The sequence below is a fragment of the Mustela nigripes genome, chromosome 12, assembly GCF_022355385.1.
Source record: "Mustela nigripes isolate SB6536 chromosome 12, MUSNIG.SB6536, whole genome shotgun sequence".
Lineage (NCBI taxonomy): Eukaryota > Metazoa > Chordata > Mammalia > Carnivora > Mustelidae > Mustela > Mustela nigripes.
The window spans coordinates 45128386-45152135 of record NC_081568.1 but is presented as its reverse complement, the minus strand read 5'-3'; the positions used below and the strand labels follow the sequence as shown (position 1 = coordinate 45152135).

The 23750-nt window shown below is 45.9% G+C and overlaps 1 protein-coding gene across 1 annotated transcript in view; it reads right to left on the bottom strand.

The window, feature by feature from the left end:
* GALNT10 (polypeptide N-acetylgalactosaminyltransferase 10) overlaps positions 1-23750 on the bottom strand; it is a 214038-nt gene that overhangs the window by 82318 nt on the left and 107970 nt on the right. Inside the window, exon 4 of the mRNA XM_059417212.1 lies at positions 8515-8681. Coding sequence (XP_059273195.1) covers positions 8515-8681 — 167 coding nt within the window. The remainder of the gene's footprint in view (positions 1-8514; positions 8682-23750) is intronic.

Sequence of the window (23750 nt, the reverse complement as noted above, 5' to 3'; positions counted from 1 at the left end):
ATCCAGAAAGTTTGGAAAAAAGGCAGTCTGAATCTGTTAATACTTTATAGGAACTGACATCACTAAGCCACGCAAGAGGAGAGGATGTTACGATGGCCTCAGACATGCGTATTTCTTTGTTCTAGAGAACGATGCAAAAATGACATTTTCAGAGTTTTCTTTTTGAGATAGTAAATCTAGAGACTGAAGAGAAAGGGAGGAGAGAAATTGAACTCTCAATGCCCATGAACACTAGACTGACTGGCAGGACGGCAACGCTCTCCTTTCCATTTTTGGAATAAATAAATGACGCGTAAGTGTGTAGATTGAGCCTGCTTGATCTTCAGGGCTGTCAAGTATTGCCTATTTTGGGCCACGAACACTGGTTACATTTTAAGTTGTCGTGTTTACAGCTCTGAGGCTACCTCTGGATCCAGCTTAAACCGAAATCGGCTCTGGAGTTGGGGGTTGCCCAATAAAGATGCGATCGAGCCTTTCGGGGGCTGGAAGTTCTGCAGAGAATCCCTGATGTAACTTTCCACAGTAATTCACCAGTCCCCTGGGTGTCAGGTGTCCACTGGTAGGTCAGAGCTAATGCCTACTTTTTGGCCAGTGTGCTTTGTGAATGGGCTAGGATCTGTATTATTTAGAGAACTGGGCTGTTACTTATCGTGACTGAAAACAGCAGACCTATAGATTAGACATAAGCATTTCTTTACCTAAAAACTTTTTGTTGTTTTTACCTAGAAGTTGCTTTACTTAGGAGGTGGTTTGTACTTTCTACTAAACATGAATTTTCCCTTTAGGCAAATGCTGGCAACTAAGAGGCTTGGTATGAAATCAAATACGCCGTGTTTGAATCACTTGCAGAAGTGTCTGGTTCACAGTAAGTGCTACACAGGTACCACACTGCATTCTTGTTATTGCTGGTATGGCCTGGTCCTTGTTGGGACGCAGACAAAATCAGCCCCTTTAGCTCCCCACCTAATGAGCTAAGTGTGAGTGATGTAAAAAGACTTGGTTGGTTTGAGCCAAATCAAGTTAGGTACTAAGGAACCTCTTCCTTTTATTTCAGCCTCAAATTTCATTTCCCTCAAGACCCTGAGTAAATAACAATTCAGGTCAGCCCTAAGCCGAGGGCTTTTTGTGGTCCTGCTTCTGGGGGCCTTATTCCAAGGACCTCTAATAATAACCTGCTGTCTTGGGTGTTGCTTCCCCCCATTATTATGTTTTCAAGGAAACACTAAAACAGTGGAAAGTGTTGGTTTTTAATCCTCACAAGAAAATCAAGAGAATATTAGCAATTTAGCACAGCTGGGCTGCACCAAGTTTTTAAAATGTAGAAAGCTCACCCACCTCAACAGAAGCGTCACCTTTCTGAAAATATAATGCAGCTCTTTTCCACTACAGAGATGATTCTTGCCCAAACATCAGAGTTTTTGATGCTTCAGATACAATCTGAGCAATTTATCTGATTTTTTTTTGCTATCTCAGTAAATCATTTATACATAGTGCTTGATTCACAAAATCCTATTTTTTTTAAGATGCACAAAATATCCCATAAAAATACTGACTCCTGCATCCAGTTGTTCCTGCCAGATACCCACCAAAAGGTTTATAGATTTCCCTCATTATAAACTAATTGATATTCTGTAACAGCTCTAATCTGCTTAGTAGTCCTCTCCTTTGGAGTCCAAGAGAGAAGCATTCCAGATGTCAAAGATATTACAGGAGAAGGGAATCAAGAAGCCTGGGGGTTTTCTTAGTGGTAAGATACCCTAGAGAGGGATACTTAAGATGTGGGATTTTTAAGATTACGGAGCCCATCCGTGGGGAAGATCAATCCTTCCTGTCAAGTGGGATTACCGCCCAGCAGGAAACGATCTCAGTCCCTCCTTACCCTTGGTTTCACTTTCTCTGGTTTCACCTACCTACCCGCCGTCATTCGTGGTTCTCCAGGCAGGTGACCCTCCTTCTGACATAAGGTTCTCCAGGCAGGTGACCCTCCTTCTGACATAAGGTCAGAAGGTCAACAGCATCCTAAGGGCACATCACAGTGCCTATGTCATTCACCTCTCCTCATGTCCTCGTGGAGGCATTTTATCATCTCACATCATCACAAGAAAAGGGAAGATGCCACAAGGATGTATTTAGAGAGAGAGGGAGACCGCATTCACACATAGCTTTTATTATAGTCTATTGTTATAACTGTTCTATTTTGTTATTAGTTGTTAATCTTTTATTGTGTATAATTTATCAATTAAACTTATCACAGGTCAGTATGTATAGGAAGGACTACGGTTAATATGGAGCTTGGTACTATCTGTGGTTTCAGGCATCCACTGTGGTCCTGGGGGTATATCCCCACCCAGAAGGGGGGACTCCTGTACTCTAAGGGCAGGTAAGCAGTTTAGGCCACTTACCACCAAACTCTTTGAACCTTGGTTTTATTGTCTGTAAGAGGGCACTGCCTCTCCTGCCTCCTACTACAGAGGGAACAATGTTTCACTTCTGGGATGGTCAGGGGAGGTCATGCTCGGCAGCTAAAATACAAACAGTCATTCTACCTGCATGGGCTGCTTCATGCTCTCCTGCCTGGGGTGTGCTCACCGGCCTGGGCTCTGCCTTGCCAGGGAGGCTTACAGGTCCTTGGCCACTAAGCTTGTCCTGGGGTCACTTAGTTCAGGAGGAAAGCGGTAGGAGCAGATCAATGCTGTGTTCTCTGGATCAGCCTCTCCAACAATACAGCTTGTATTCTGGGGTCATCTGACTCCCGTCTCTATTGCACAGTTGCCTCAGAGGAGGAGAGGTGTGACAGTTTATAATGACAAAGGCAGCTCATGGTAGAAAACTAAGAGAAATCCGGATACAAAGTTAAATACGACTGGGTGTTTGTGACACAAAGTACAACATAAAGGCACTAAACATAGGCTCACGGTGTGGAACATCATCTAGCTATTAAAAAACAGATGAGTTAGCTCTCTGTCTTTTGACTTAAGGGATGTCTGTGATACATTAACAGGAATAAAAAGAGTAATGGGTACAGGATGACCCCATTAAAAGGAAAAAAAAAAAACCATGTAAAGATGAGGGATAAAGGCTTTAGCATCAGCGTGCATGGTTTTAAATCAAAGTTCTGCTTCTCTGGGCTAAGTACATGCCGACTACATATTTAATCTCTATATCTCAGTTTTCTCATCTGTAAAATGGGGATAAAAATATGGCCATGTTCAAGCAGAAAAAAGTGGTTTGAGATCACTGAGTCCAGTGGTTTTCACACTGGGAATGATAGAACCCTCAAGAGAGGCAATGGTAACGAATGCATGAATTCGCTTAGCACAAAGCAAGTGCTCAGTAAGTACTACTTCCTGTTACTACGAGCTGTTACATGTTAGTATTACTGTGCAGGATAACGAGCACCAGACTATTAACACTGGTTACGCCCAGTGGGAGTGGAGCTAGAAGGGGACTGGGAGGGTATGGAAAAGGAAATGGAAATGAAAAGACAGCGGACACCAAACAAGACATGCCAATGGCAGAGAAGCATCTGAAAAGATGCTCAACAGCAAAGATCATAGGGAGATGCAAATTACAGCAACAAAATCCTCCTACGCACCCATCGGAAAGGCACAAATCCACAACACTGACAGGACCAAATGCCGACAAGGGTGAGGATCAACAGCAACTCTCATTCACAGAGTCTCTTACACAACTAAACACACCCCTACTATGTAATCCAGCAACTGTGCTCCTTGCTATTTATCTACGAGAGTCGAAACATGTCCACACAAAAACCTGTGTATGAATGTTTGTAACAGGTTTATTCGTAACTGCCCACACTCGGAAGCAACCAGGATGTCCTTCAGCAGAAGAGCAGACAGACAGACCACGAGAGCCACAGATAATGGAGTATTAGTCTGCAGCGAGTGGAAATGAGCCACAAGCCATAAAGCGCCAAGGAGAAACCTTAAAGCCTATTACTAAGGGAAAGAAGCCAATCTGAAAAGGCTACATACAGTATGATTCCAGTTACATCACACACTCTGGAAAAGGCAAAACTATGGGGACAGCAAGCAGGTCAGTTGCTGCCAGGGGCTAGGGGAAGGGGAGGATGAACAGGCAGGGGGCAGAAGAGTTTTAAGGCAGAGAAACTATTCAATACAACCCCATAATGGTGGATATATGTCCTCACACATTTGACCAAACCCACAGATTATATGACACAAAGAGCGAACCCCAATATAAAACTATATATTTGGGGTGATAGTGATGTGACAACATAGGTCCATCAGTTGTCACCACTGGACCACTCTGACGGAGGTGCAGAGCTCTAATGAGGTCTGGGGGTTAGCTACGTGTGGGGTGCGGGTGGAGGGGCACATGGGAACTGTCTGCACTTTCGGCTTGACTTTGCAGTGAACCTAAATTTGATCTACAAGATAAAGTGTATTAAGACAAACAAACCTGAGCTGGGGATAAAACCTAAATGCTAATAGTAATTGCCGGCAGATGATGAGGTTATCAGCTCTTTCTGCACTTTCAAAGTCTTCTCCTTCACTCCTATCCCGGGCTCATGCTGTTCTCTCTGCCTCTTCCCATGCTCTGGGGAGTATTATCTATTTACCCATTAGGATTGAGTTTAGCTGGAATTTTCTCTGTGAAGTGTTCCCTGACCTTCTCTGTGCTCCAAGAGCCTGGATCTCCACCAACGGGTCTCTTACCTCGTCGGTCTGCCCTTCTAGATGTGAGTCTTTGGGGGGTATGTCTGTCTTGGTTCTGTGGTATCCCCAGTGTGCCTAGTACAGCATCGAGTACAATCAATTCATGAAATTTGTTGAATATATGAATTTGAATTAAATCAGGACAAGCGTAGAGAAAAACAAAATACACAGTACAAATCTCAGAGTCAAAGAACGAACACAGTACAGTGCAGGTGGGGAATGGCCACCCCAAGAGTTGGGGCGTCCGGGCAGCAGACAGAGGCTGAGAGAGGAACAGACCTGTATGCAGTGTTAAGAACGGTGTGTTGAAATGCAGAGTAGGACAGGGCAAAAATGGATGTCCTTGACGGGTCCCCACGACTGGCAATGGCATGAGAGTGCAGGTCAGAATCAATAAGCCCATCATGGAAAGAGGCCCCAACTCCAGCTTCATCAGTGAGGGTCTCTCCTGTGTGAGCCAATGGGGCGGGCAATGTCCACGATCCTCCCAGCACCAATCACTGCTGATGAACCATCACGAGTTCTGCAAACACTTGAAACACTTGCTTAAGGTTTCCTTCAAGGGCACCGTTCCCAGTGCACGTGCTTGTTTGTTTGTTCCCTGATGGGGGAACATTCCAGGGAGCCCATCGTCATTCAGCCAAGGTCAATAACCCTTTCCATTACTACATATCCTATTTTTCTGCAAAACCAACCCTATTGGAAAGTTTGGAGGAGAAGGAGAAAAGGAATAGAAAAAAACCAGATGAACAAAGGCCTCTCTTGTTTCTTCTAATAAAACATCTCCCGTCCGGGCAGCGTAATCTGGATGCAGGTCTGCTCCTCTCTACCCTCATCTCTCTTTCCCACTGGTACAAAAACACCTCCAGGGGCGCCTGGGTGGCTCAGTGGGTTAAGCTTCTGCCTTCAGCCCAGGTCATGATCTCAGGGTCCAGGGATCAAGCCCCACATCGGGCTCTCTGCTCAGCAGCGAGCCTGCTTCCCCCCTCTCTCTCTGCTTGCTGCTCTGCCTACTTGTGATCTCTCTCCCTCTGTCAAATAAATAAATAAAATCTTAAAAAAAAAAACAAAAAACACCTCCATGTCCTCCTAATCCTCAAGCAAAGCTCACACATTTGAAGAGCTTTTGGACACCCCTGGAAAACTCCACACGCTCTATTTGCAGGCAAGGCTGTGACTGTTCTGGGGTCAGCACCAGCCTCCAGTCTAGTCCCCAGCGCTCCCTGCACAGAGCCCTGGATCTTATTTCAAGCATTCATCTGCTCCAATTTTGTCTCCTACCCGAGGTCTCAACCCTTAGCTGAATTACAATTAGTTGCCCTGAGGAGCCTGGAGGAGACTCATTTCAGAGGAAAATGCCTTCTGCTGGGCAGCCCCAATCTAACCCATAGTTAGCATCTATGAATTTCAACTCTGAGAACTGCCTCTGCTCACAGGACCCAGAGAAATCTGTCTTTTATGATGGCCCGTATTTGCTGTACTTTGGACAGGCCTCTCCATAGTTCTGAAATTGCTTCTCCCAAAATCTCATTTTTAAAACAATCACTGCTGAGTAAGTTTTCTTCCAAAGCTGCCTTAAGAATTCCTTCTTGAAACCAGAATAATGATTGCTTTTCTGAAAAATGCAGGTTGGGAAATCTGACAGCCACTGTGCTGGACTGAGGGGCATGAGGTAAGAGCTGGCCTCTGGGTTGCATGCCTGATTCACTGAAGAAAAGGGGCAACAATTAGGGGCCTTACCTGTCATTCTCATCTGGGAAATAGGGATAGTATCTCTTCTCTTCCCTATCCTATTAGGGTCTCGCAATGGTACCACATTGGACCAGTATTTTTGCTCTCTGGAGAAAGAGATGCACTTGGAAAATGTCATTCTTATGAAATTTACCTCTTCTTTCTGAAGACTTTCACATTCTTTTATTACTGGGGGGTGGGTATGTCATGTTATTTTTATCACTGAGGAAATTGGGATATTAGAGGTGCAAACCATTATAGCCCAGGATTGGATGTGTTTTATAATGAGCTCTTTTTAGAAAGAACCCTGCTCTTTAATACAATGGAAAAGTAATTTATTGAGAAGCGTCCTTGGGGATAGAGAAGAGTGCCGCACTTCTGCCACATTTCTCGTAACCAGCTGAGGTGAGGAGGGACAGGCTGCCCTGGGAGCCCAGGAACAGGCTTCTCGTCCTTCCTCTGCAACCAGCCAGCTGTGAGTTCTAGTTAAGCCTGACCACAGTTCTAGGCCTTGGGTTTTGCAACTGTAAAAGGAGCAGGCTGAGTGGTATCTGTGATTATCACGCATTCATTAGCAGTGCAGCTCCTCTTAGTGAATGCCTTTTCAGAAACCAAACACAGACCATGCCAGGAGAGGGAGCTGAACTCACCCACCCCCGCAATGCCCCACTGCACCAGCAAGGCTCACCCTACTGCAAACAGTGCTCCCTGAGGCACCCCTGGGCCCTTACTGCTCTGAGATGCATACTGAAAGCCAACAGCCTAGATGGTCTTAAAATTCTTGTCTAATTGAGCAGGAGACACACTCGTTTCTAATCCAGTGGATGTGTGGTTTCTTCTACCTCTGGGGGACTCATGCCCCATGACACTCAGACAGGGGGATCCTGCCAAGTGGTGTAGGGTCCACCCCCTGGACAGCTGCTGCTTCAGAACACAGAGACACAGGCTAGCACCAGTCATGGAGGGAACGTCTGTCTTTGTGGCTGCAGATGACCCTGCTGCTGGTGTGGCTTTGTGTGCGTGTATGCATGTGCATATGCATGTGTGTGTGCATGTATGTGTGTGCGCATATGTATGTGTGTGTGTGTGTGTGTGTGTGTGAGTGCGTGTATGGCTGGGACATGCTTCCTCCCTCCTTGTCCATTCATTCACTCAGTTGCACACAGTCACGGATCCCCTGCTCTAGACCACGAACGATCTAGTGAGGAGGACCAACAACAAAGAGCCATGCAACTACGCAATGACACACGCAGTGGAGTGAGCAGTGCTAATGACATCCCTAACTGAAGACGGTGTACAGCTGTGGCTGGTACCCCTAGACGGTACCTAGTAGAGCTCTGACACTGGAGGCCGTTAGGTTCAACCAGGCGATGAGACTGCTCAGAGCAGGCGAGCTGGAGCTCAGTCTTCTCAGCTGGAGAATTGTGTGGCAGAGACCAGAGAAAGGCACGCTCAGCCCCTTTTCTAATGTACATCTCCCTCTCCTACCTCTCTTCAAGACGCCCCAAATCAAAACACTTTCATTTCCAGGCACCCTGGCAGACAGGAAGGCCTGGATGTCAGAGTTTTCTGGCCAGAAGTCTTTTCTGAATAAGAAGGCAAAATCTTGAAAAAGGGAGGCTTTGTTCTCTTTACCCTTCTTCCTTCTCCCTGCCTGAAAGGCAGACTTCCCAGAGGTACAGCTGCTATTTTGGGACCTTGAGGATGAAGAAGAAGGAACAGACAAGCCTGGTTCTTTGATGATAGCCTGAGGCAGCTATACCAGTCCTGGATCTTATGGTGAAATGAATGAATGAATGAGCCCTTACCTGTTTGAGCTATTGTTTATTGAGTTTTCTGTTATTTGCAGTTCAGCGCACATTGATACAATAGGATAAAAACAGAATCTACTTCATGGGATGTTTTGAGGACTAAATGAGATACTGTGTACAGGGCCAGGGTCATGGCCAGGCACACAACAAGCATCAGTAAATGGTGGCCCAGCTGCTGGTGCTGCTGAAGAAGAAAACCTGCCAACCCTTTGGCCAGTCACTGGATGGAACGCAGGGGCAGGAAGCTGGGGTCGGGATGCTGGGGGTCCTACCTCGATCACTGAAATCATCAACCAGCACGATCTCGGCGATCAGCTCCGGGGGTGAGCGGTTCAGCACGCTGTGGACGGTGCGGAGGAGGGAGGACCAGCCCTCGTTGTGGAAGGGGATGATGATGCTGGTGTTGGGGAGTGTCTCCAGGTAGCGTTTGCCGTTGCAGCTAGAGGGAGACACAGGGCATAGGAGACAACAGGTTCAGCTCTCATCTTGTCAAGAGGACTCCATAAGCGCATGGTTTGGCTAACCGCAAATGCCACTCCTTTCTAGCCTTCAGGGAATGAGCGACAGCCAGGGACAGCTCAGTCACTTTAGAACCTCCTTCCGCTTAGCATCCCAAAGTCACACTTCCAATTCCCTGCACACACGGTAGAGAGGGGTATGTCTACGAGAACCCCCGACTTGTATAGAAGCAGTTACAAACCCACAACAGCATCACTAGGGTTTGGTGTCCTCCATGTGCTAACCTGTTTAAGCCTCAGTCGCTACAGGAGCATGGATGCCCATCCTCATGATTCCAGGTGGAAGACAACCCTTCAGTAACGCTCTGGCCTCTCTCCTCACCCCTTGCACACTCCTCACCAGTGGAGAAGTCATTTGCCCACGCATTTGGACGAACACACTGGGCTTCACAGGCTCAGCCCCTCCCCTCTCCCTCCCTGGGCTCTGCTGGCAGAGGGGGCATTTCCCCCTTTCTCTCCAGAGTCCCATGGTAAGCTTGGGGATGGGAGGCCTGGCCCCATGGGCCTTTAATGTCATTGTAACACCCAAAGGGATTAACATAGTTCCTTAATATCATCAAATATCTAGTTGGTGTTCAAGTTTCCCTGATCTTCTATCTTTTCACAGTTGCTGAAATCAGGATCAAGACAAGGCCTACGGCTGTCTTTAGCTGATTCAACTTCTAAGTCTCTCTTTTCCTTATAGTTTGTTTGTTGAAGAAACTGGGTCAACTGCACTATTGGATTTCCTACAGTCTGCATTTTGCTGCTCGCACTGCTGTGGTGTCTCTGAACATGTTCCTCTGTCTGCCCCCTTTGGCTCCTGTAAACTGGTAGCTAGGTCTAGAGGCTTGACCTAAGTTGGTGAGACATTCTGGCAACTTCTTCATAGTGGTGTGAGCCTCCTACAGGAAGCCCGTACTGCCCAGGTGTCTTCCCTTTTGTGATGCTGATGGCCACTGAAGATCAGGGCCTAAATCCTTCAGTTTATCAGGGGCTTGCAAAATGGTGATACTTTTACTCTATCATTCTTCATTTACTGGCTGGGATATTATAATGAAGTAAAATGATCACAACTATTTGGTTGAGGTACAGAAAAGTATAGGAAAAGTATAGGAAAGACATGACTCATTCTTGATCATCAGTTTTCAGAATGACTTGGTTCCCTACTATGTTCCAAAGATGGTCAATTATTTGTTTTCATTATGAACTCATAAATCTTCACATAATTAATATATTTCAGTTCAGCGCAAATATTATTATTCTTTTTTAAAATTTTTATTTATTTATTTTTAAGATTTTGTTTATTTATTTGACAGACAGAAATCACAAGTAGGCAGAGAGGCAGGCAGAGGGGGGGGGGGAGCAGGCTCCTGGCTGAGCAGAGAGGCCGATGCGGGGCTTGATCCCAGGACCCTGGGATCATGACCTGAGCTGAAGGCAGAGGCTTTAACCCAAATGAGCCACCCAGGCGCCCCTGTTGAATGTTTTTGTAACAAAAAAATATCGGATTTTGTCAAATACTTTTTCTGCACCTACTGAAATGATCACATGGGTTTTGTTCCTCTATTCTTTTAATAAAGTGTATTACATTGATTGATTTTCATATGTTGAACCAACCTTGTTCCTAGGATAAACCCTACTTGGTCATGGTGTATAATCCCTCTTATACATTGCTGAATTTGGTTTGCTAGTATTTTGCTGAGGATTTCTGCATCTACATTCAAAATGGATATTGGTCTACAGTTTTCTTGCAATGTCTTTATCTGGTGTTATATGTTTTATCTCTTTTGCTAAAAATCTACATTCTTAACATTGTTACTTATTTGTTTTTTCCTATAATATATAACTGCTTCAGAAAAGCAATTCCAATATCATTGCTAATAATCTGATTATATAAAATTTGAGATTCCTCTTGTCTTTCATTTCTTTTTATCTATGGGGTACATTTCATTAGTGATATTAAGGATTTTCCCAGGGCCCAAAAGATGGGACCTGACGACCAGGCAGGCCCAGAACTAATGTCAAAACTGTTTACTTCATCTTCAGTCATAAGCCAGGTATGTATGGTAGGCAGAGTATCAGCCTGAAGACGTCTAAGCCTTAATCCCCAGAAGCTATGACTATGTTACCTTACGTGGCAAAAGGGACTTGGCAGATACGGTCAGGGTTAAGGACCTTGAGATGAGTTTGAAGAGTTTGGATTACCCAAGTAACCACAAGTGTCCTTTTTTGTTTTGTTTTGTTTTTAAAGATTTTATTTATTTATTTGACAGACAGAGATCACAGGTAGGCAGAGAGGCAGGCAGAGAGAGAGGAGGAAGCAGGCTCCCTGCGGAGCAGAGAGCCCGATGTGGGGCTCGAGCCCAGGACCCTGGGATCATGACCTGAGCTGAAGGCAGAGGCTTTAACCCAATGAGCCACCCAGGCACCCCACAAGTGTCCTTTAAAGATAGAGCACCTTTCTAGCTGGGTCAGAGAGATGAGAAGGAAGGAGTAGAGAAATGAAGTGTGAGAGGGACTCAACTCACCACTGGGGCTTTGAAGAAGGAGGTTGTAAACCAAGGAAAGTGAGCAGTCTTTAGAATCCTCAGCTGATGGCCAGCAAGAAAACAGAGCTTCACTCTTCATAACCAGTCTGCCAACAACCCAGATAAGCAAGACTGCCCCAGGGTCCTCAGAAGGGAATGCCCCCTGGCCCAGATCTTGATTGTAGCCCAGTGAGACCCATGTTGGACTTCTGACTTACAGAACTGTTAACAATAGCTTTGTGTTGTTTAAATTGCTTGATTTACGATAAACTGCCAAGGCAGCTACAGAAAACTCATACACAAAAGTCATCTTTGATACCCTTTACCCAGTCTGTAAACACTTCAAAAGTACAAGATTTCATAAAAAACAAAAATCCTCATGAGTCTCACGTGGCAGCAGTGGGCTGAGCTGACACCCCTCTCCATTGGGCAGGTGCTCTCTGGGTCCCCTCAGCTTTTACCACTCCCCACAGCCTTACATCAGAGCTGTTTCACTCCCTTACATTGTCTTCCAGGCCCATAGAGACCTTTGGAGTTGAAAAGTCCAAAAGTAAAAGACATTGTGGGAGGGAGCTAGCTCCACAAGACTGGTAAGAAGTTTTTTGGGAGAAAATGTGGAACAACAGAAGTAACAACAAAATATCTCCTTTTGCAATGCAAAATGCCGCTGCAATCCACTGTTCAACTGTCAAAATGCATCAGGGGCGTGCTGCAACTTACTCTGAAACATTTCAAACAATAAAATAGATTGACAGATGGAGAGAAGGATGGACAGATACGTAAGAAAGCAGGGAGAGAAGTGCTAACTGCAGAATCTAGGCGGTGGGAACACGAGTGCTCAACGTGCAGTTGTTTCAAAACTTCTCTGTATGTTTGATTATTTTCAGAAAGAAACATTAGGAGGAAATGGGTCAGGGTCCACAGTCTCCTTAATTGCAAATTCTCTCTTGGCTAGAGGCACCAAGGGAAGCTGGGGGTGGGGAGCAGAGACAAGAATGAAGCCTTGGTGTCCGACAGAGAGCTCCGTTCCAACTGTGTGGACAGGAACCCCCCCTTAGAGGACATCCCCCACTCAGCAACCCCCCAACTCCCACCCCCTGCTCCCCTGCCAAATTCTGCCAGTCCAGCTCTGCTGGACAAGTCAGTCTCTTTCTTCTTGGGGCCTTGGGACTTCTTTCAGGTCCCGTCTTGCTCCTCCATCTGGCTGGACGGTTTCTAGCCAGGCCTCGTGCAGCAGCCCTCCTCTGGCCCTTCCCCCAGCTCTTCCCCCACCTCTAATCCCTTTGGTCACATCAGCCAGCTTTCTCAGGGAGAAACTGCATTATGCGGGTTTTTGCAAACAAATGAAAGCACCTCTTTAAAAAAAAATCTCTTTCCCTTGACTCAGCTGGGTCCTCTGTGGCCAAGAAAGATGGCGAGATCTAGTTTGCTATGGAAATTCCTGCCTCCCATCCAATTTCACAGGAGGCTCGTTCGACTGAAGCAGGGTTGGGAGGGCGGTGTGGTTAGCAGTAATAAGTTGCCTGGAGTCCATGGGGCGAAATACAATAGAGCTATTACCCTGCAGAGAGGCCTGGCTCTCTCAAACCCCAGCCTGGGCCCCACAGCCTGCCAACAGACACACAAACACCATCACGTATTAAGGGAAATAGGAATGCCACAACAGACTAAATTCACTTCTAATTTGATTCAATCATGGAATTACAGATCAGTCAGAACTCAAATGAAAGGCTCGGCTTGGATCCTAGCCTTGAACATGTACCTTTTTTATGGGGGGCTGGGGACTAGTCCTTTTCTCCCTCCTCTGTCCATCTACTCATTTATTTACTACATAAACACACAACAGCACTCTGACTTTTGCCATGGGCACTAGTCATTAGTTGGCTTCCAGCTTAGCAGAGGCTCTTTGTTTGAATAAAAAATTGTCTGACTTGCTGAAATCAGTCTCTCCACATGGTGCCACAGACCTGCCCACAAGCCCCCTTCCCGTAGGGGAGCTCCTGCAAAAAGCCCCTTCTTTCTTCTCTTAGGAGGCCTCAGATACCAGCAGGAAGAAGAGGCCTGGGGATGGGGGATGGGAACAGAAGGCCCCTGCCCCCACTGACACCCCCATCTTAGCGGTCCTCTTTAAGACCCATCTGCATGTTGTATCTTGAGATTTCACCACTGCAAGGTGGAGTTATGTCCAGTTCTTTGGTGTGTGATAAACACGAGGCATCCCTGCACCCGACGCCTTTAGAGGGCGGCCAGGAAGGGAAACTAGGGCACGATATTCCCAATGTAAGGAGGCTGGGTTCGGCCACGACCAGACAATAACAACCCTGCCTTCCCACGGTTCATCGTGCCTGATGGTTTCCAGAGCACTTGTCCTTCTCTCTCTCCTCTAATCTGTACCAGCCCCGGGGAGGCAGGAGAACCGGAGAATGCCGATCCCATTTCCACAGAAGGAAAACAGGGCCCAAAGAGGACCTAGATCCAGGACTGTATTTATTTAAAATAATACTTATTTTAGCCATTCTGACAGGTATAAAATGATCTTTCATTGTGGTTTTAATTTCTATTCCCCTGATGATTACTGATGTTGAGCATTGTTTTACACCTGTTGAAATGGCTGAAATAGAAAACACAAGGTATAACGAGCGTTGGCAAGGATGTGGAGAAAAAGGAGCCCTCCTGCATTGTTGTTGGGAATGCATACTGGTGCGACCACTCTGGAAAACAGGAGGGAGGTCCCCCCCCCCCAAAAAAAGCTAAAAATAGTATTACTGTATGATTCAGTCATTCTACCACTGAGTATTTATCCAAAGAAAACAAAACACTAATTTGAAAAGATATATGCCCCTCTACGTTTCCTGAAGCATCATTTACTATAGCTAAGACATGGAAGCAACCCAAATGTCCATTGATAGACAACGGATTATCATTCAGCCATAACAAAGAATGAAATCCTGCCATTTGCAACAACAGGGATGGACCTAGAAGGTATAATACTAAGTGAAACAAGTCAGAGAAAGATACCATACATTTTCATGCATATGTAGGATTTAAGAAACAAAACAAACCAACAAGAATAAAAAGAGACACACAAAAGAACAGACTCCTAATTATAGAGAAAAAACGGATGGTTCCCGGAGGGGAGATGGATAGGGATGGGTGAGATAGCTGATAGGGATTAAGAGCACATGTATTGTGATGAGCACTGTTCAATCACTACATTGTGCACCTGGAACTAATATGTTACTGTATGCTAATTGTACTTGAATACTAAACTACCACAGTTTTTTTTCTTGAGGAGAAAACTGAGAACTGCTCAGGGATAAAAGTCTAAAAAGCACAGAAAGTCTAATCAACAATGGTAAAGGTAACAACAGCAACATCCTGACACTTGGGGCAGGCCGCTGCTAAACATTTAGGGAATGTTCTCTTCTGCATGTTTCCATAAACATGCATATGGCAAACCCACTCGATGGTGCTGTCCTCTTGCCTCAGTATTTCTGGCCCTGTCCTCTTGCGTCAGTATTTCTGGCCCCAGACAGCACCATAAAAGAAGCGCCTATGCCTAAGTGAAAAGCAGGCTGCCCCTTGCACAGGCACCTGTGCTCTGTCTTCTTTCTCCTTCTTTGCTAACAGCATCCTGCTTTTCCTAAGGAATCTCCCACTCTTCAATTCTATAGGGTTCAGGGGTGGTCTCTGTCTTGCTTTGAGGGTGGGCAAGGAAACCTGGCTCAACAAATCAGAACACTGATTTTCTCCAACCACAACGACAGTGCGGGAATTGGGCACCTGTAAATCAGAGTACATTCTGGCTAAGAGAGATCGGCTCTTTTCTGCTGACACTGAACACGGGAAAATAGAAGTCTGGTCTGTCGGAGACCGCCATACATGTTCACTGCCTTCAAATGAATTGAACAGAGTATAAAATAGAGCCAAGAGTTGGAGAGAGGTTCCTACTGGCATCATTCAGGGACTCAGATCCAGCTATAGCTGAAGCCAAGCTCTGCTCCTAGTCTTTTCAGTTACGTGAGTCAATACATTTTCTTAGGTCAGTCTGAGTTAGGTCTCTGTCACTCATCACTGAAAGAATCCTTGCTGTTATAACTGGATCACCTCTAAGCCCTCTCAATCAAATCAATCTGTTTTGGAACCAAGGATGGCTTCTGAAGGACAGAAGCAGAAACGGTTCCCCAGGAGTCACCTCTGATCTGCAGGGGCAGCCTCTGTCTCCCGCTGAATTCTGCTCATCACTGCCTGGGAGAAAGGGGCTAGGCTGAGGTGAGGGCCCTTGTGAGGGTGGGAGGCAGTGGGGCGACTGGGAGATAACTGAACCCATCTGTGGCTGAGCAGCCCCCAATTTAATATTCCCTGCAGGATTCTGAGCTCTTGGGACCCAAAGACAAATCTGGCCCTTGAGATGCCCCCTCAGGGCTTAATGCTGGAGCACTAGAATATGAAAGAAAGAAGTCAAAATCAAAGGGAAGCATTTCAAAACTCTTCTCTCCTGAGACAACTTTGAATAGAACAATCCGATCATTTTGAAGGAAATTATAAAAGACACTTAATTCTCTAGCATAGGACACCATCCAAAGACCCAGTTGAAATGCAAGTCAACTGAACAAACCTGATGTTGTATGTGTCTAAGGGACCAAAAATGCTCTCGACCTGGCTTCAAATCCTGACTCTGCCACTCTGCAGCCATGAGACCCAGGGGCAGGTTTTCATACTCGCTGAGCTTCAGTTTCTTATCTGTGAAATGGGGATGGTAATACTGTCAGAGTGTCATGGTAAAATTTAAAACAGCCACATGGACAGAGTGGCTAGCTCTGTCCTTGGAGAAGGGTAAATGTGGAGAAGAACCAGGAGCAGAAGAATGCCCCAGATTTCAATTCTCCTGGAATTAGAGATGGACATTCCAGAGAAAGGCACAGGGCTTTAGTAAGGCCTAAATAAGAGTTTCGCTGCTGTAGACATGCATCCCATTCTTGGTACCCCAGGTTTAGCCAGCTCGTGGCTCAAAACATTTTCATTTGCTTGCTCCCTTAATCATGCATGCATTCAAGAAATGTTGACAGATACTATGCTAAGCCCTGGGATTACACTGGTGAGGAACAAGTCATTGTCCCTAAGGGAGACAGAGTTGAATGGACGGAGGGAGAGAAATAAATGAGCAGTAATAAAATCATGATAAGTCTTCCCACCTCCCTGCCTGTGGCTAAGGGGAAGGCAGAATGCAAATGGCTGGAAAGACAAAGCATGAAGGCATTATAAGCGCTGTATCCTTGCGCCCAGCCGTGAGCCTTGCCAACAAGGAGTAGGTAGTTAATGGCTGCTGGGTTGAACTGGAGCTGGAAGGGCCTAGTCCAACCCTTTTGTTTTCCAAGTGTGGCGGGGAGGCTTACAGAGGCTGAGTGGAGATCCCAGCCCACCTGGCCAGTGGCTACTGGACAGGGAGCTGGGGCTAATTCTTCAGTTTAGCCACATGAAGAGGAAAGCCTTTGGAATCTCTGGGTGTAAAGAACAAATCCGAGTCATACAGAGTTTCAAGGACCTGGTTGTCTGCTGTCATGTTCCAAGTGCTACCTGGGGGCTTTGGCAGGTCTGAGGATGGCTGGACCATGCAGCCTAGAGGAGTGGGTCTCTGGGGGTTTTGATGAGCTTCAGCATAAAAACTACCACTAGTAGGAAGGTGGGTGCTTTCAATGTGCTTGCTGATGTCCACTCAGTGTTTGTTCACCTTTATTGGAAGGAGTTTGTATGAATGTGGAGCGGAAAACACCAACTACTAGTTGCCTAACCCTGGGCGAGTTACCAAACCTCTGCAAGCCTCAGTTATCTCTTCTGTAAAATGGGCCTCAGTTTCCTCCTTTTTTAAAATGGATTTGCAGGGGCACCTGGGTGGCTCAGTCGGTGAAGCATCTGCCTTCAGCGCAGGTCATGATCTTGCGGTCCTGGGATCCCCGTGTTGGGCTCCCTGCTCAGTGGGGAGTCTGCTTCTCCCTCTGCCCCTCCCTCCCGCTTGTGCTTGCTTAAGCTCTCTCTTAAATAAATAAAATCTTTAAAAGAAAATGGACTTACTGTATGAGCTGAGAAGTAACTAGGATAGGAACTCTGCAAAGATAAGGGTGCATCAAAGGCCATCTTGGTTCAAAAAGAAACATCTGTGCTCATCAGGTCACTCATAGTGCCTCCCTTGGCCATGCCTTCTCCTTGAACAGAAATGGCTATGCCCGAGGAAGGCTGAGGAACAAGTCCTGGGTGAGCCCTATAACCACACCTTCCTTGGCTATGATGGTGCCTGGGGCAGGGGTAGAGCCCTGACCCAAGAGCAGCCAATGCATCAACTTGCCCATGATCAACAGCCTAGTAAGAAATGTGCCTAGATCGGGTGCACGAGGCCAATGAAACCTCTTTCTCTTTCTTGAAGATGCCCCTGATGTATGGAAAGGGAGTCCCAGAATTAAAGAGGGAAGCAAACATACAGATATATAGAGAAGAGCCAAGGCCTCTTGATGGATGGGATCCAGAAATTTCTGCTGCTGAGGGGGTCATAAGAGACTGTGGTAGCCAGACTTAGAAACCTCTTCCCATTTCAAGGCACCGGGAAGCCTTGGCTGTACCTTGCTTTCACCAATTCCTCCTCGAGAGCCTCGATGGTTTTTTCCACATTCCAACTAGCTACGTTCCCTTTTCCCTTACTGCCCCTGTCTCCTTGCAGGGGACTGCCCCATCAGGTAAAGTAACCTTGTGGCCAAGGAGTCCATCATCCTATTCCCAAGTCCATTCCCAGAAGAGAAAAATAAAACAAGCATCCGAAAGTTGTACTTGAGCTAGATGAAGTGTCCTTATTTTTTCTTTATTATTTTGAAAAGAATGGACCCTTATAGAATTAAGCTTCCCAAACTCCAAAATAAGGCTGATATGGAAATTGGGACCCCCCCCCCCCCAGGTCATGGACTCTTGAGGCTGCTGGGGCACACTGTATTGTTCTACGTGATTCCTGAGGCCTTACCAATACTGTGCCCACCGGGCCACCATGGCATCATGAGATTACCTGCTGTCTGTAGGGTTTTACCACCACTGTGCTCTGTACACTATAGAGTGAATTGTTCTTCAGTGAATATAAGGGCAACTTGTGTGTGTGTGTGCGTGTGTTTTTAAGAGAATGATCATCTGAAAAAATCCTTGTGGAGTGACTCTGTTGTTTAAAGCTCCCAGTGTTTATTGTCTTAGATAAACAGTTTTCTTCTAGAAATGGGTGCACCATTTTAGCACCTTCCCAAGGGACTCAAGTCAACACACCCTCCTCTGCCAAACAGGTGATAGTTTTGGGTTTTCCACTGACCAGATGGGTCTTTGGGAGTTGGTTTGTGTTCTTCGGGGTGGCAGAAGCCAGGATCTCTTTGGGTTGAGGAAGAAGGTGCACTACTGCATGGCTTCAACATGAAAAGCCAATGAGAATCGCTGACTAGGAAGGCTAGAAGGGCCTGAAGTTCACCTTGTTTGTGCTCCTTATTTTACAGATGAGGAAACCGAGGCCCGGACTGGGGAAGGACCTTCCCAGAGTCACAGAGTGAGATGATACATGGATTATCTCAAATAGTAGCCCACGAGAAAGGGTACTTCCTGAAGTAGCAAGAGCAGGTATAGTGAGGGAAGGGGCATGGGCTGGAGAGACCTTTAGATCTGGGTCCAAATCCCACAGCTGTCATTTAGCAGGGGGTCACCTTGGCAATGTCACAGCTGCCCTATGCCTCAGTTTCCACCTGGCTAAAATGGGAATATAATTCCTTCCTATTGAGGCTGTCACAAGGAATGAAAGGGATACTACAGGTGAATATAGCTGGTACAGTATCTGGCTCAATAATGTGAGTTTCCACCTTCTATAGGCTACACTGTAGGTCCTTTTCCAGTAAATCGTTTAAGTTCAGTATTCCAGTGTTTTTCCCTATCTATTTTACATAAAGAATAGTCAGTCCCTTATAATAAAACATTCTCAGTAAGACTATGTCCAATGGACTCTGGAGCCACCAAGAAGCTAAGAGGAAGTCATAAATATCTCCAGGTTCTGGAACAAAAGGGAGAAACTGGGTGTTAGTGGGCAGAGTGTGAAAAGATCCTATCCCCCCCCCCCCCCCCATCCTCTCTCCAGATGCAGCTCTGGGCCCTTTCCTGACACATCTTGACAGCAAGCCTTCCCTCCTCCGCTGGGGCCTGGCTCCCAGCCCTTCTCTACACCTCTCTGGGGGATGGGATAGATGCTGGCTTTTTCTTTTAATAGTCTGGCTGCAATCAGAGGACCCAGAAGATTAGTGGGACAACATGTGCCAGGCTGATGTCTTTACGAAGGTCCTTTTCCATTCAAGGAGGCTTTGCTAGAAACCAGCTGCACTCACCTGCTCTTCCCTCTTTTCAACAGACAGCTCAGAGAATCGTGAAGGGTTATTATTACTAGATGTGCACCCTGCACTGTCCGTTCATCACCGGTGCTGCACCCCTAACCCACATCAGACTTCAGATACAAGCAGTGTTCAAGACATCTTGGTTGGTGTTACATTTCCTTTCCCTTTGAACTCACATTTTGGAAAGCCCTTTGTTCAGACCATATCTAGTTATGACAACAACAACAAAAAATTTTTTAAAGCACACAGCAAAATCTAACAGTTTCTTTACACTGCTGTCCATGACAGGGTTGGTCCTCCCACAAATGTAACACATGGTGTAGTCCATGTGCTCCAACTTTCAACACAGGCCGACAGTGGGAAAACTCTGGTTTAATTGATACGGAATAGGAGGTCAAGGTACCCGGAATTAGCAGCTGGAAATAATCATCAGAAGGACCACACTTCAGATCCTGAGTAAATGCCAACTGCTGGGCAAACATCATTAGGAGGAAATGGGCTTCAATAACAAGATTCTTGATGATTCATGAAAGAGGAAAAAGAAAAGTAACCTTGTTCAAGGATACTGTTGCTGCTCTGTGTCTAGAGCCAGAGAACTGAAAGAAGCAATTTGTATGCCCATCAACAGAGTAATGACTGCCGTAGGTCAGATTCTTGTGGAATATTACATGGCTGTTTGAAATGTCTTGGAAACATGACTATAACATGCTAAGTTAAAAAAGCTACTTGTAGAATAAAATACATATGGTACAACCACATTTTTATAAAAAGGACCCCAAAACTCCCCAAACAACAACAACAACAACAAAAAAAAAACAAACCCCTTTATCTGTCTATATATGTTGAATAAAAGAAGGGGGGAAAAAAACCTCACAGAGAGCTCAACTGTTAGCATTCACTACCTGGATAGGTTTAGGATTGGAGGTGGGTGCTGGTGGTAGAGATAACTGCTGATTTCTTGCCCCTAGAAAGGTGGGAGCAGGAGGTTTACAATCAGGAGTGAATAATGTCCTATTCTATTAATTTAGTTTTAAAGATCTATTTATTTATTTGACACAGAGAGAGAACGAGATAGTGTACAAATACAGTGGAGGGGGAAGAGCAGGCTCCCCACTGAGCAGGGAGCCTGATGCGGGACTTGATCCAGGACCCTGTTATGACCTGAGCCGAAGGCAGATGCTTAACTGACTGAGCCACCCAGGTGCCCCTGTCCTATTCTACTTAACAGCCCTTCTCTGTTGGGCTGCTCTGGATACCACCTTAATGAAGGGAGAGAACTGATCATCGCTTTAACTCCCAGTCATCATTCTCTTTTTCCTTAAATTCCTTCAAGGCCAGCGCCACTTAGAAATCAAACCCATCTCTGTAACCAGTTTTACTGAGTGTTATCTGTCTGCTCCTGGACAACCATTTATTACCTTCAGCATCTGAGTGAAATGCAACCTGAGTCATCTGTCGCTTGTGTCTGTTTATATATATCTCACTAATTCTGCTTGCCATGCCTGGTCCACTTGAACCTTCATGCACAAAGGATTAGAACCTAGAATGTTTCCCTCCTTCTCTGCAAGGAAGGGGTCTCCGTCTGTGTGTGAGGCAGCAGGAAGGGTTTAAGCTTGGATACAGGTTTGAGTCTTTCCTGCTCTCTGCTGACTGAGCTCATCTGAGGTCCGGTTTATCCACCTGTAAAATGGATCTAGTGGTCCCCGTGAGGTTCAAACAATTTCAGAGAGGCTGGAATCACACGGAGCTGTAATAGTGTTTTTATGCATGAGAAGACAGTGTTGAAACAGAAAGGGAAAAAACATCCCGCAAAACCTCAAAGTTGGAAGCAGTAAACTGGGGCTGGTAAAGTGCTCAACTCCACGCTTGGCACATAAGCGCTGACAAACGGGAGACATCGTTATTATTCATGGAGAATACAGCCTCCATTTCTAGAAGATCCAGAAAATGCACTGGTCTGCAGAAAAGATAAAAGAACAGAACCACACATCAGCTCATGCGGATGTCAAGTGCTTTCCACCTAGCATAAATTGTAGGGGATATATGCCCATTTGATTTCTTAGTTGACAGGCAGCCATTTTTGCTTACAACCCATCTATCTCTGTAATTTCAACGAAGGGCTGAATTCACTGAAATCTGTTTTTAAAATTATAGAAAAGGAGTCAATCTGAGAGGTTTTATTGGCTGCCATTTTATTTTAAGGCTTATGAGCAACTTTAAATCTCAATATTAGGTCTGAGGGATCAATAACTATTGTTTTGAAAGAAACACCACTCTTCAGAAGGGAGTCATGTAATTTCAAAGAACTGATTTAAGCCTCCTGAAAAATCAGTGATGCTCCAAAGAAATCTGGACTTTTTCCTTTCTCTGCTCACAAATCACTCAGGCTACGGCCCTTCTTTCCAACCTCCTGCCCCTATTACAAAAACTGCCTTGCTACCAACCTGTCAAGCCAGGACATCCTCATCCCCACCAGCCTGAGCATCCCAGGGGTGCTAGGCTTATACTGAAGTTCTCCATTAGCAACTGTCAACCAAGCTTACTCCAGCACACGGATCAGGAGAAAAAGGGTAAGAACTGCAAAAATACATACTAAATACATCTTCCAAGCCTGTTGCTGTTCCACAGAGGATCTGACATATCTCTCGGCACCGTGGCAGGTGGGACAGGGGCAGGTGTACACTCCGGCCATCCAGTCCCATTGCGGAGGGAGGAAGGGGGTGTGCGTATCTCTGCCATGACCTGCACAGGCCACCCAAAATCCATGACCCCGCACACCACGCCATAGCCCACAGCTGATCCTGGATCACTTATAGATTTACTATATATTATGCCTCAACCATTTCTTGCTATTCAAGGAAAGCAAGTTAATTAAAACCACAATAAAAACAGCAACTCAGAAAAGGACACCGTCACCGTTTCCATTTTTCACAACATAAATGGCACCATTTACTAAACTGCCTACTTGACCTCGTCATTTGGACGCTCAATGACGTCTTAAACTTGACAGAAATAAAAATCTTCGTTTTCCCCAAGTCTGCGCTTCTCCAAGCCTTTGTTTCTGTAAATGGCAACTCCATCTTCCCAGCGGCTCTGGCCAAAAACCTTGGCATTATCTCCGTCTCCTCTCTTCTTTCCATATCCATATTGTTTATAAGTAAATCCCGTCCTCTCCACCTTCAAAGTCTATCTAGAATGCGGCCACTGGTTCTCTGCTACTTCTCTGCCACCGTGGTCTGAGTCACTGTCGCTCTGCTTTGCTTGGCTGTAACAAACTCCTAACTGGTTTTCCTGCTTCCACCGTTGGCCGCCTACAGTCTGTTCTTAACATAGCAACTGAAGTGATCCTCTGAAAAGGAAAATCAGATTATGTAGCTCTCTGCTCAAAACTCTCCAGTGCTGCCCATCTCACTCGCTTTGGTAAAAGCCAAAGCCCCATGTGGCCCTGACACCTCTCCAGCCTTGCTCCCATCCCTTTCCTCTTGCCTCACTGGGCTCCACAGGCCAAACGTGATGCCCCCGGTGGGCAATGGGGCTGACTTTCTTCAGTCCAATAAAGGTCTAAGGAGATGAAGCAGACAGCAGTCTGGACACCCACAGGTTCGCCAAGTAGAAGAAAGGGAAGCGGTTTCCTTCTCTGTCCCACTGGGAATGGCGCTGGCCAGAACACCAGACACAGTCCACCACCCCCCAAAAGCTACCGCTGTCTCCTGCTATGCTTTCTCTGAACCCCTACAATAGCCACTGCCTTCTGAGAAATACCTTCTCGAAGTCAGACCCTCTGGCCCTCTCACTCTCCAAAAAATTCTATAGAATATGGGAATTGACAGCCTTTTTGCCTTTAGTCATCTTTGTAGCTGTCTGTGCAGTATCATAAGTCACTACCAGTTCAGGTTTGCATTTTCAAAGCTCACCATGATGGCCCCAGGGCCTTTGCTTGTTTCCTCTGCCTACAGAGTTCTTTTCCCAGTTAACTGCCCTGCTAAACTCCTCATTTCTTTGTATCTCTGTTCATATGTCATCTTATTAGAGAGGCCTCTCTCCCACCGAAATAAAATCCATCTCATTCCCATCACTTTCTCTC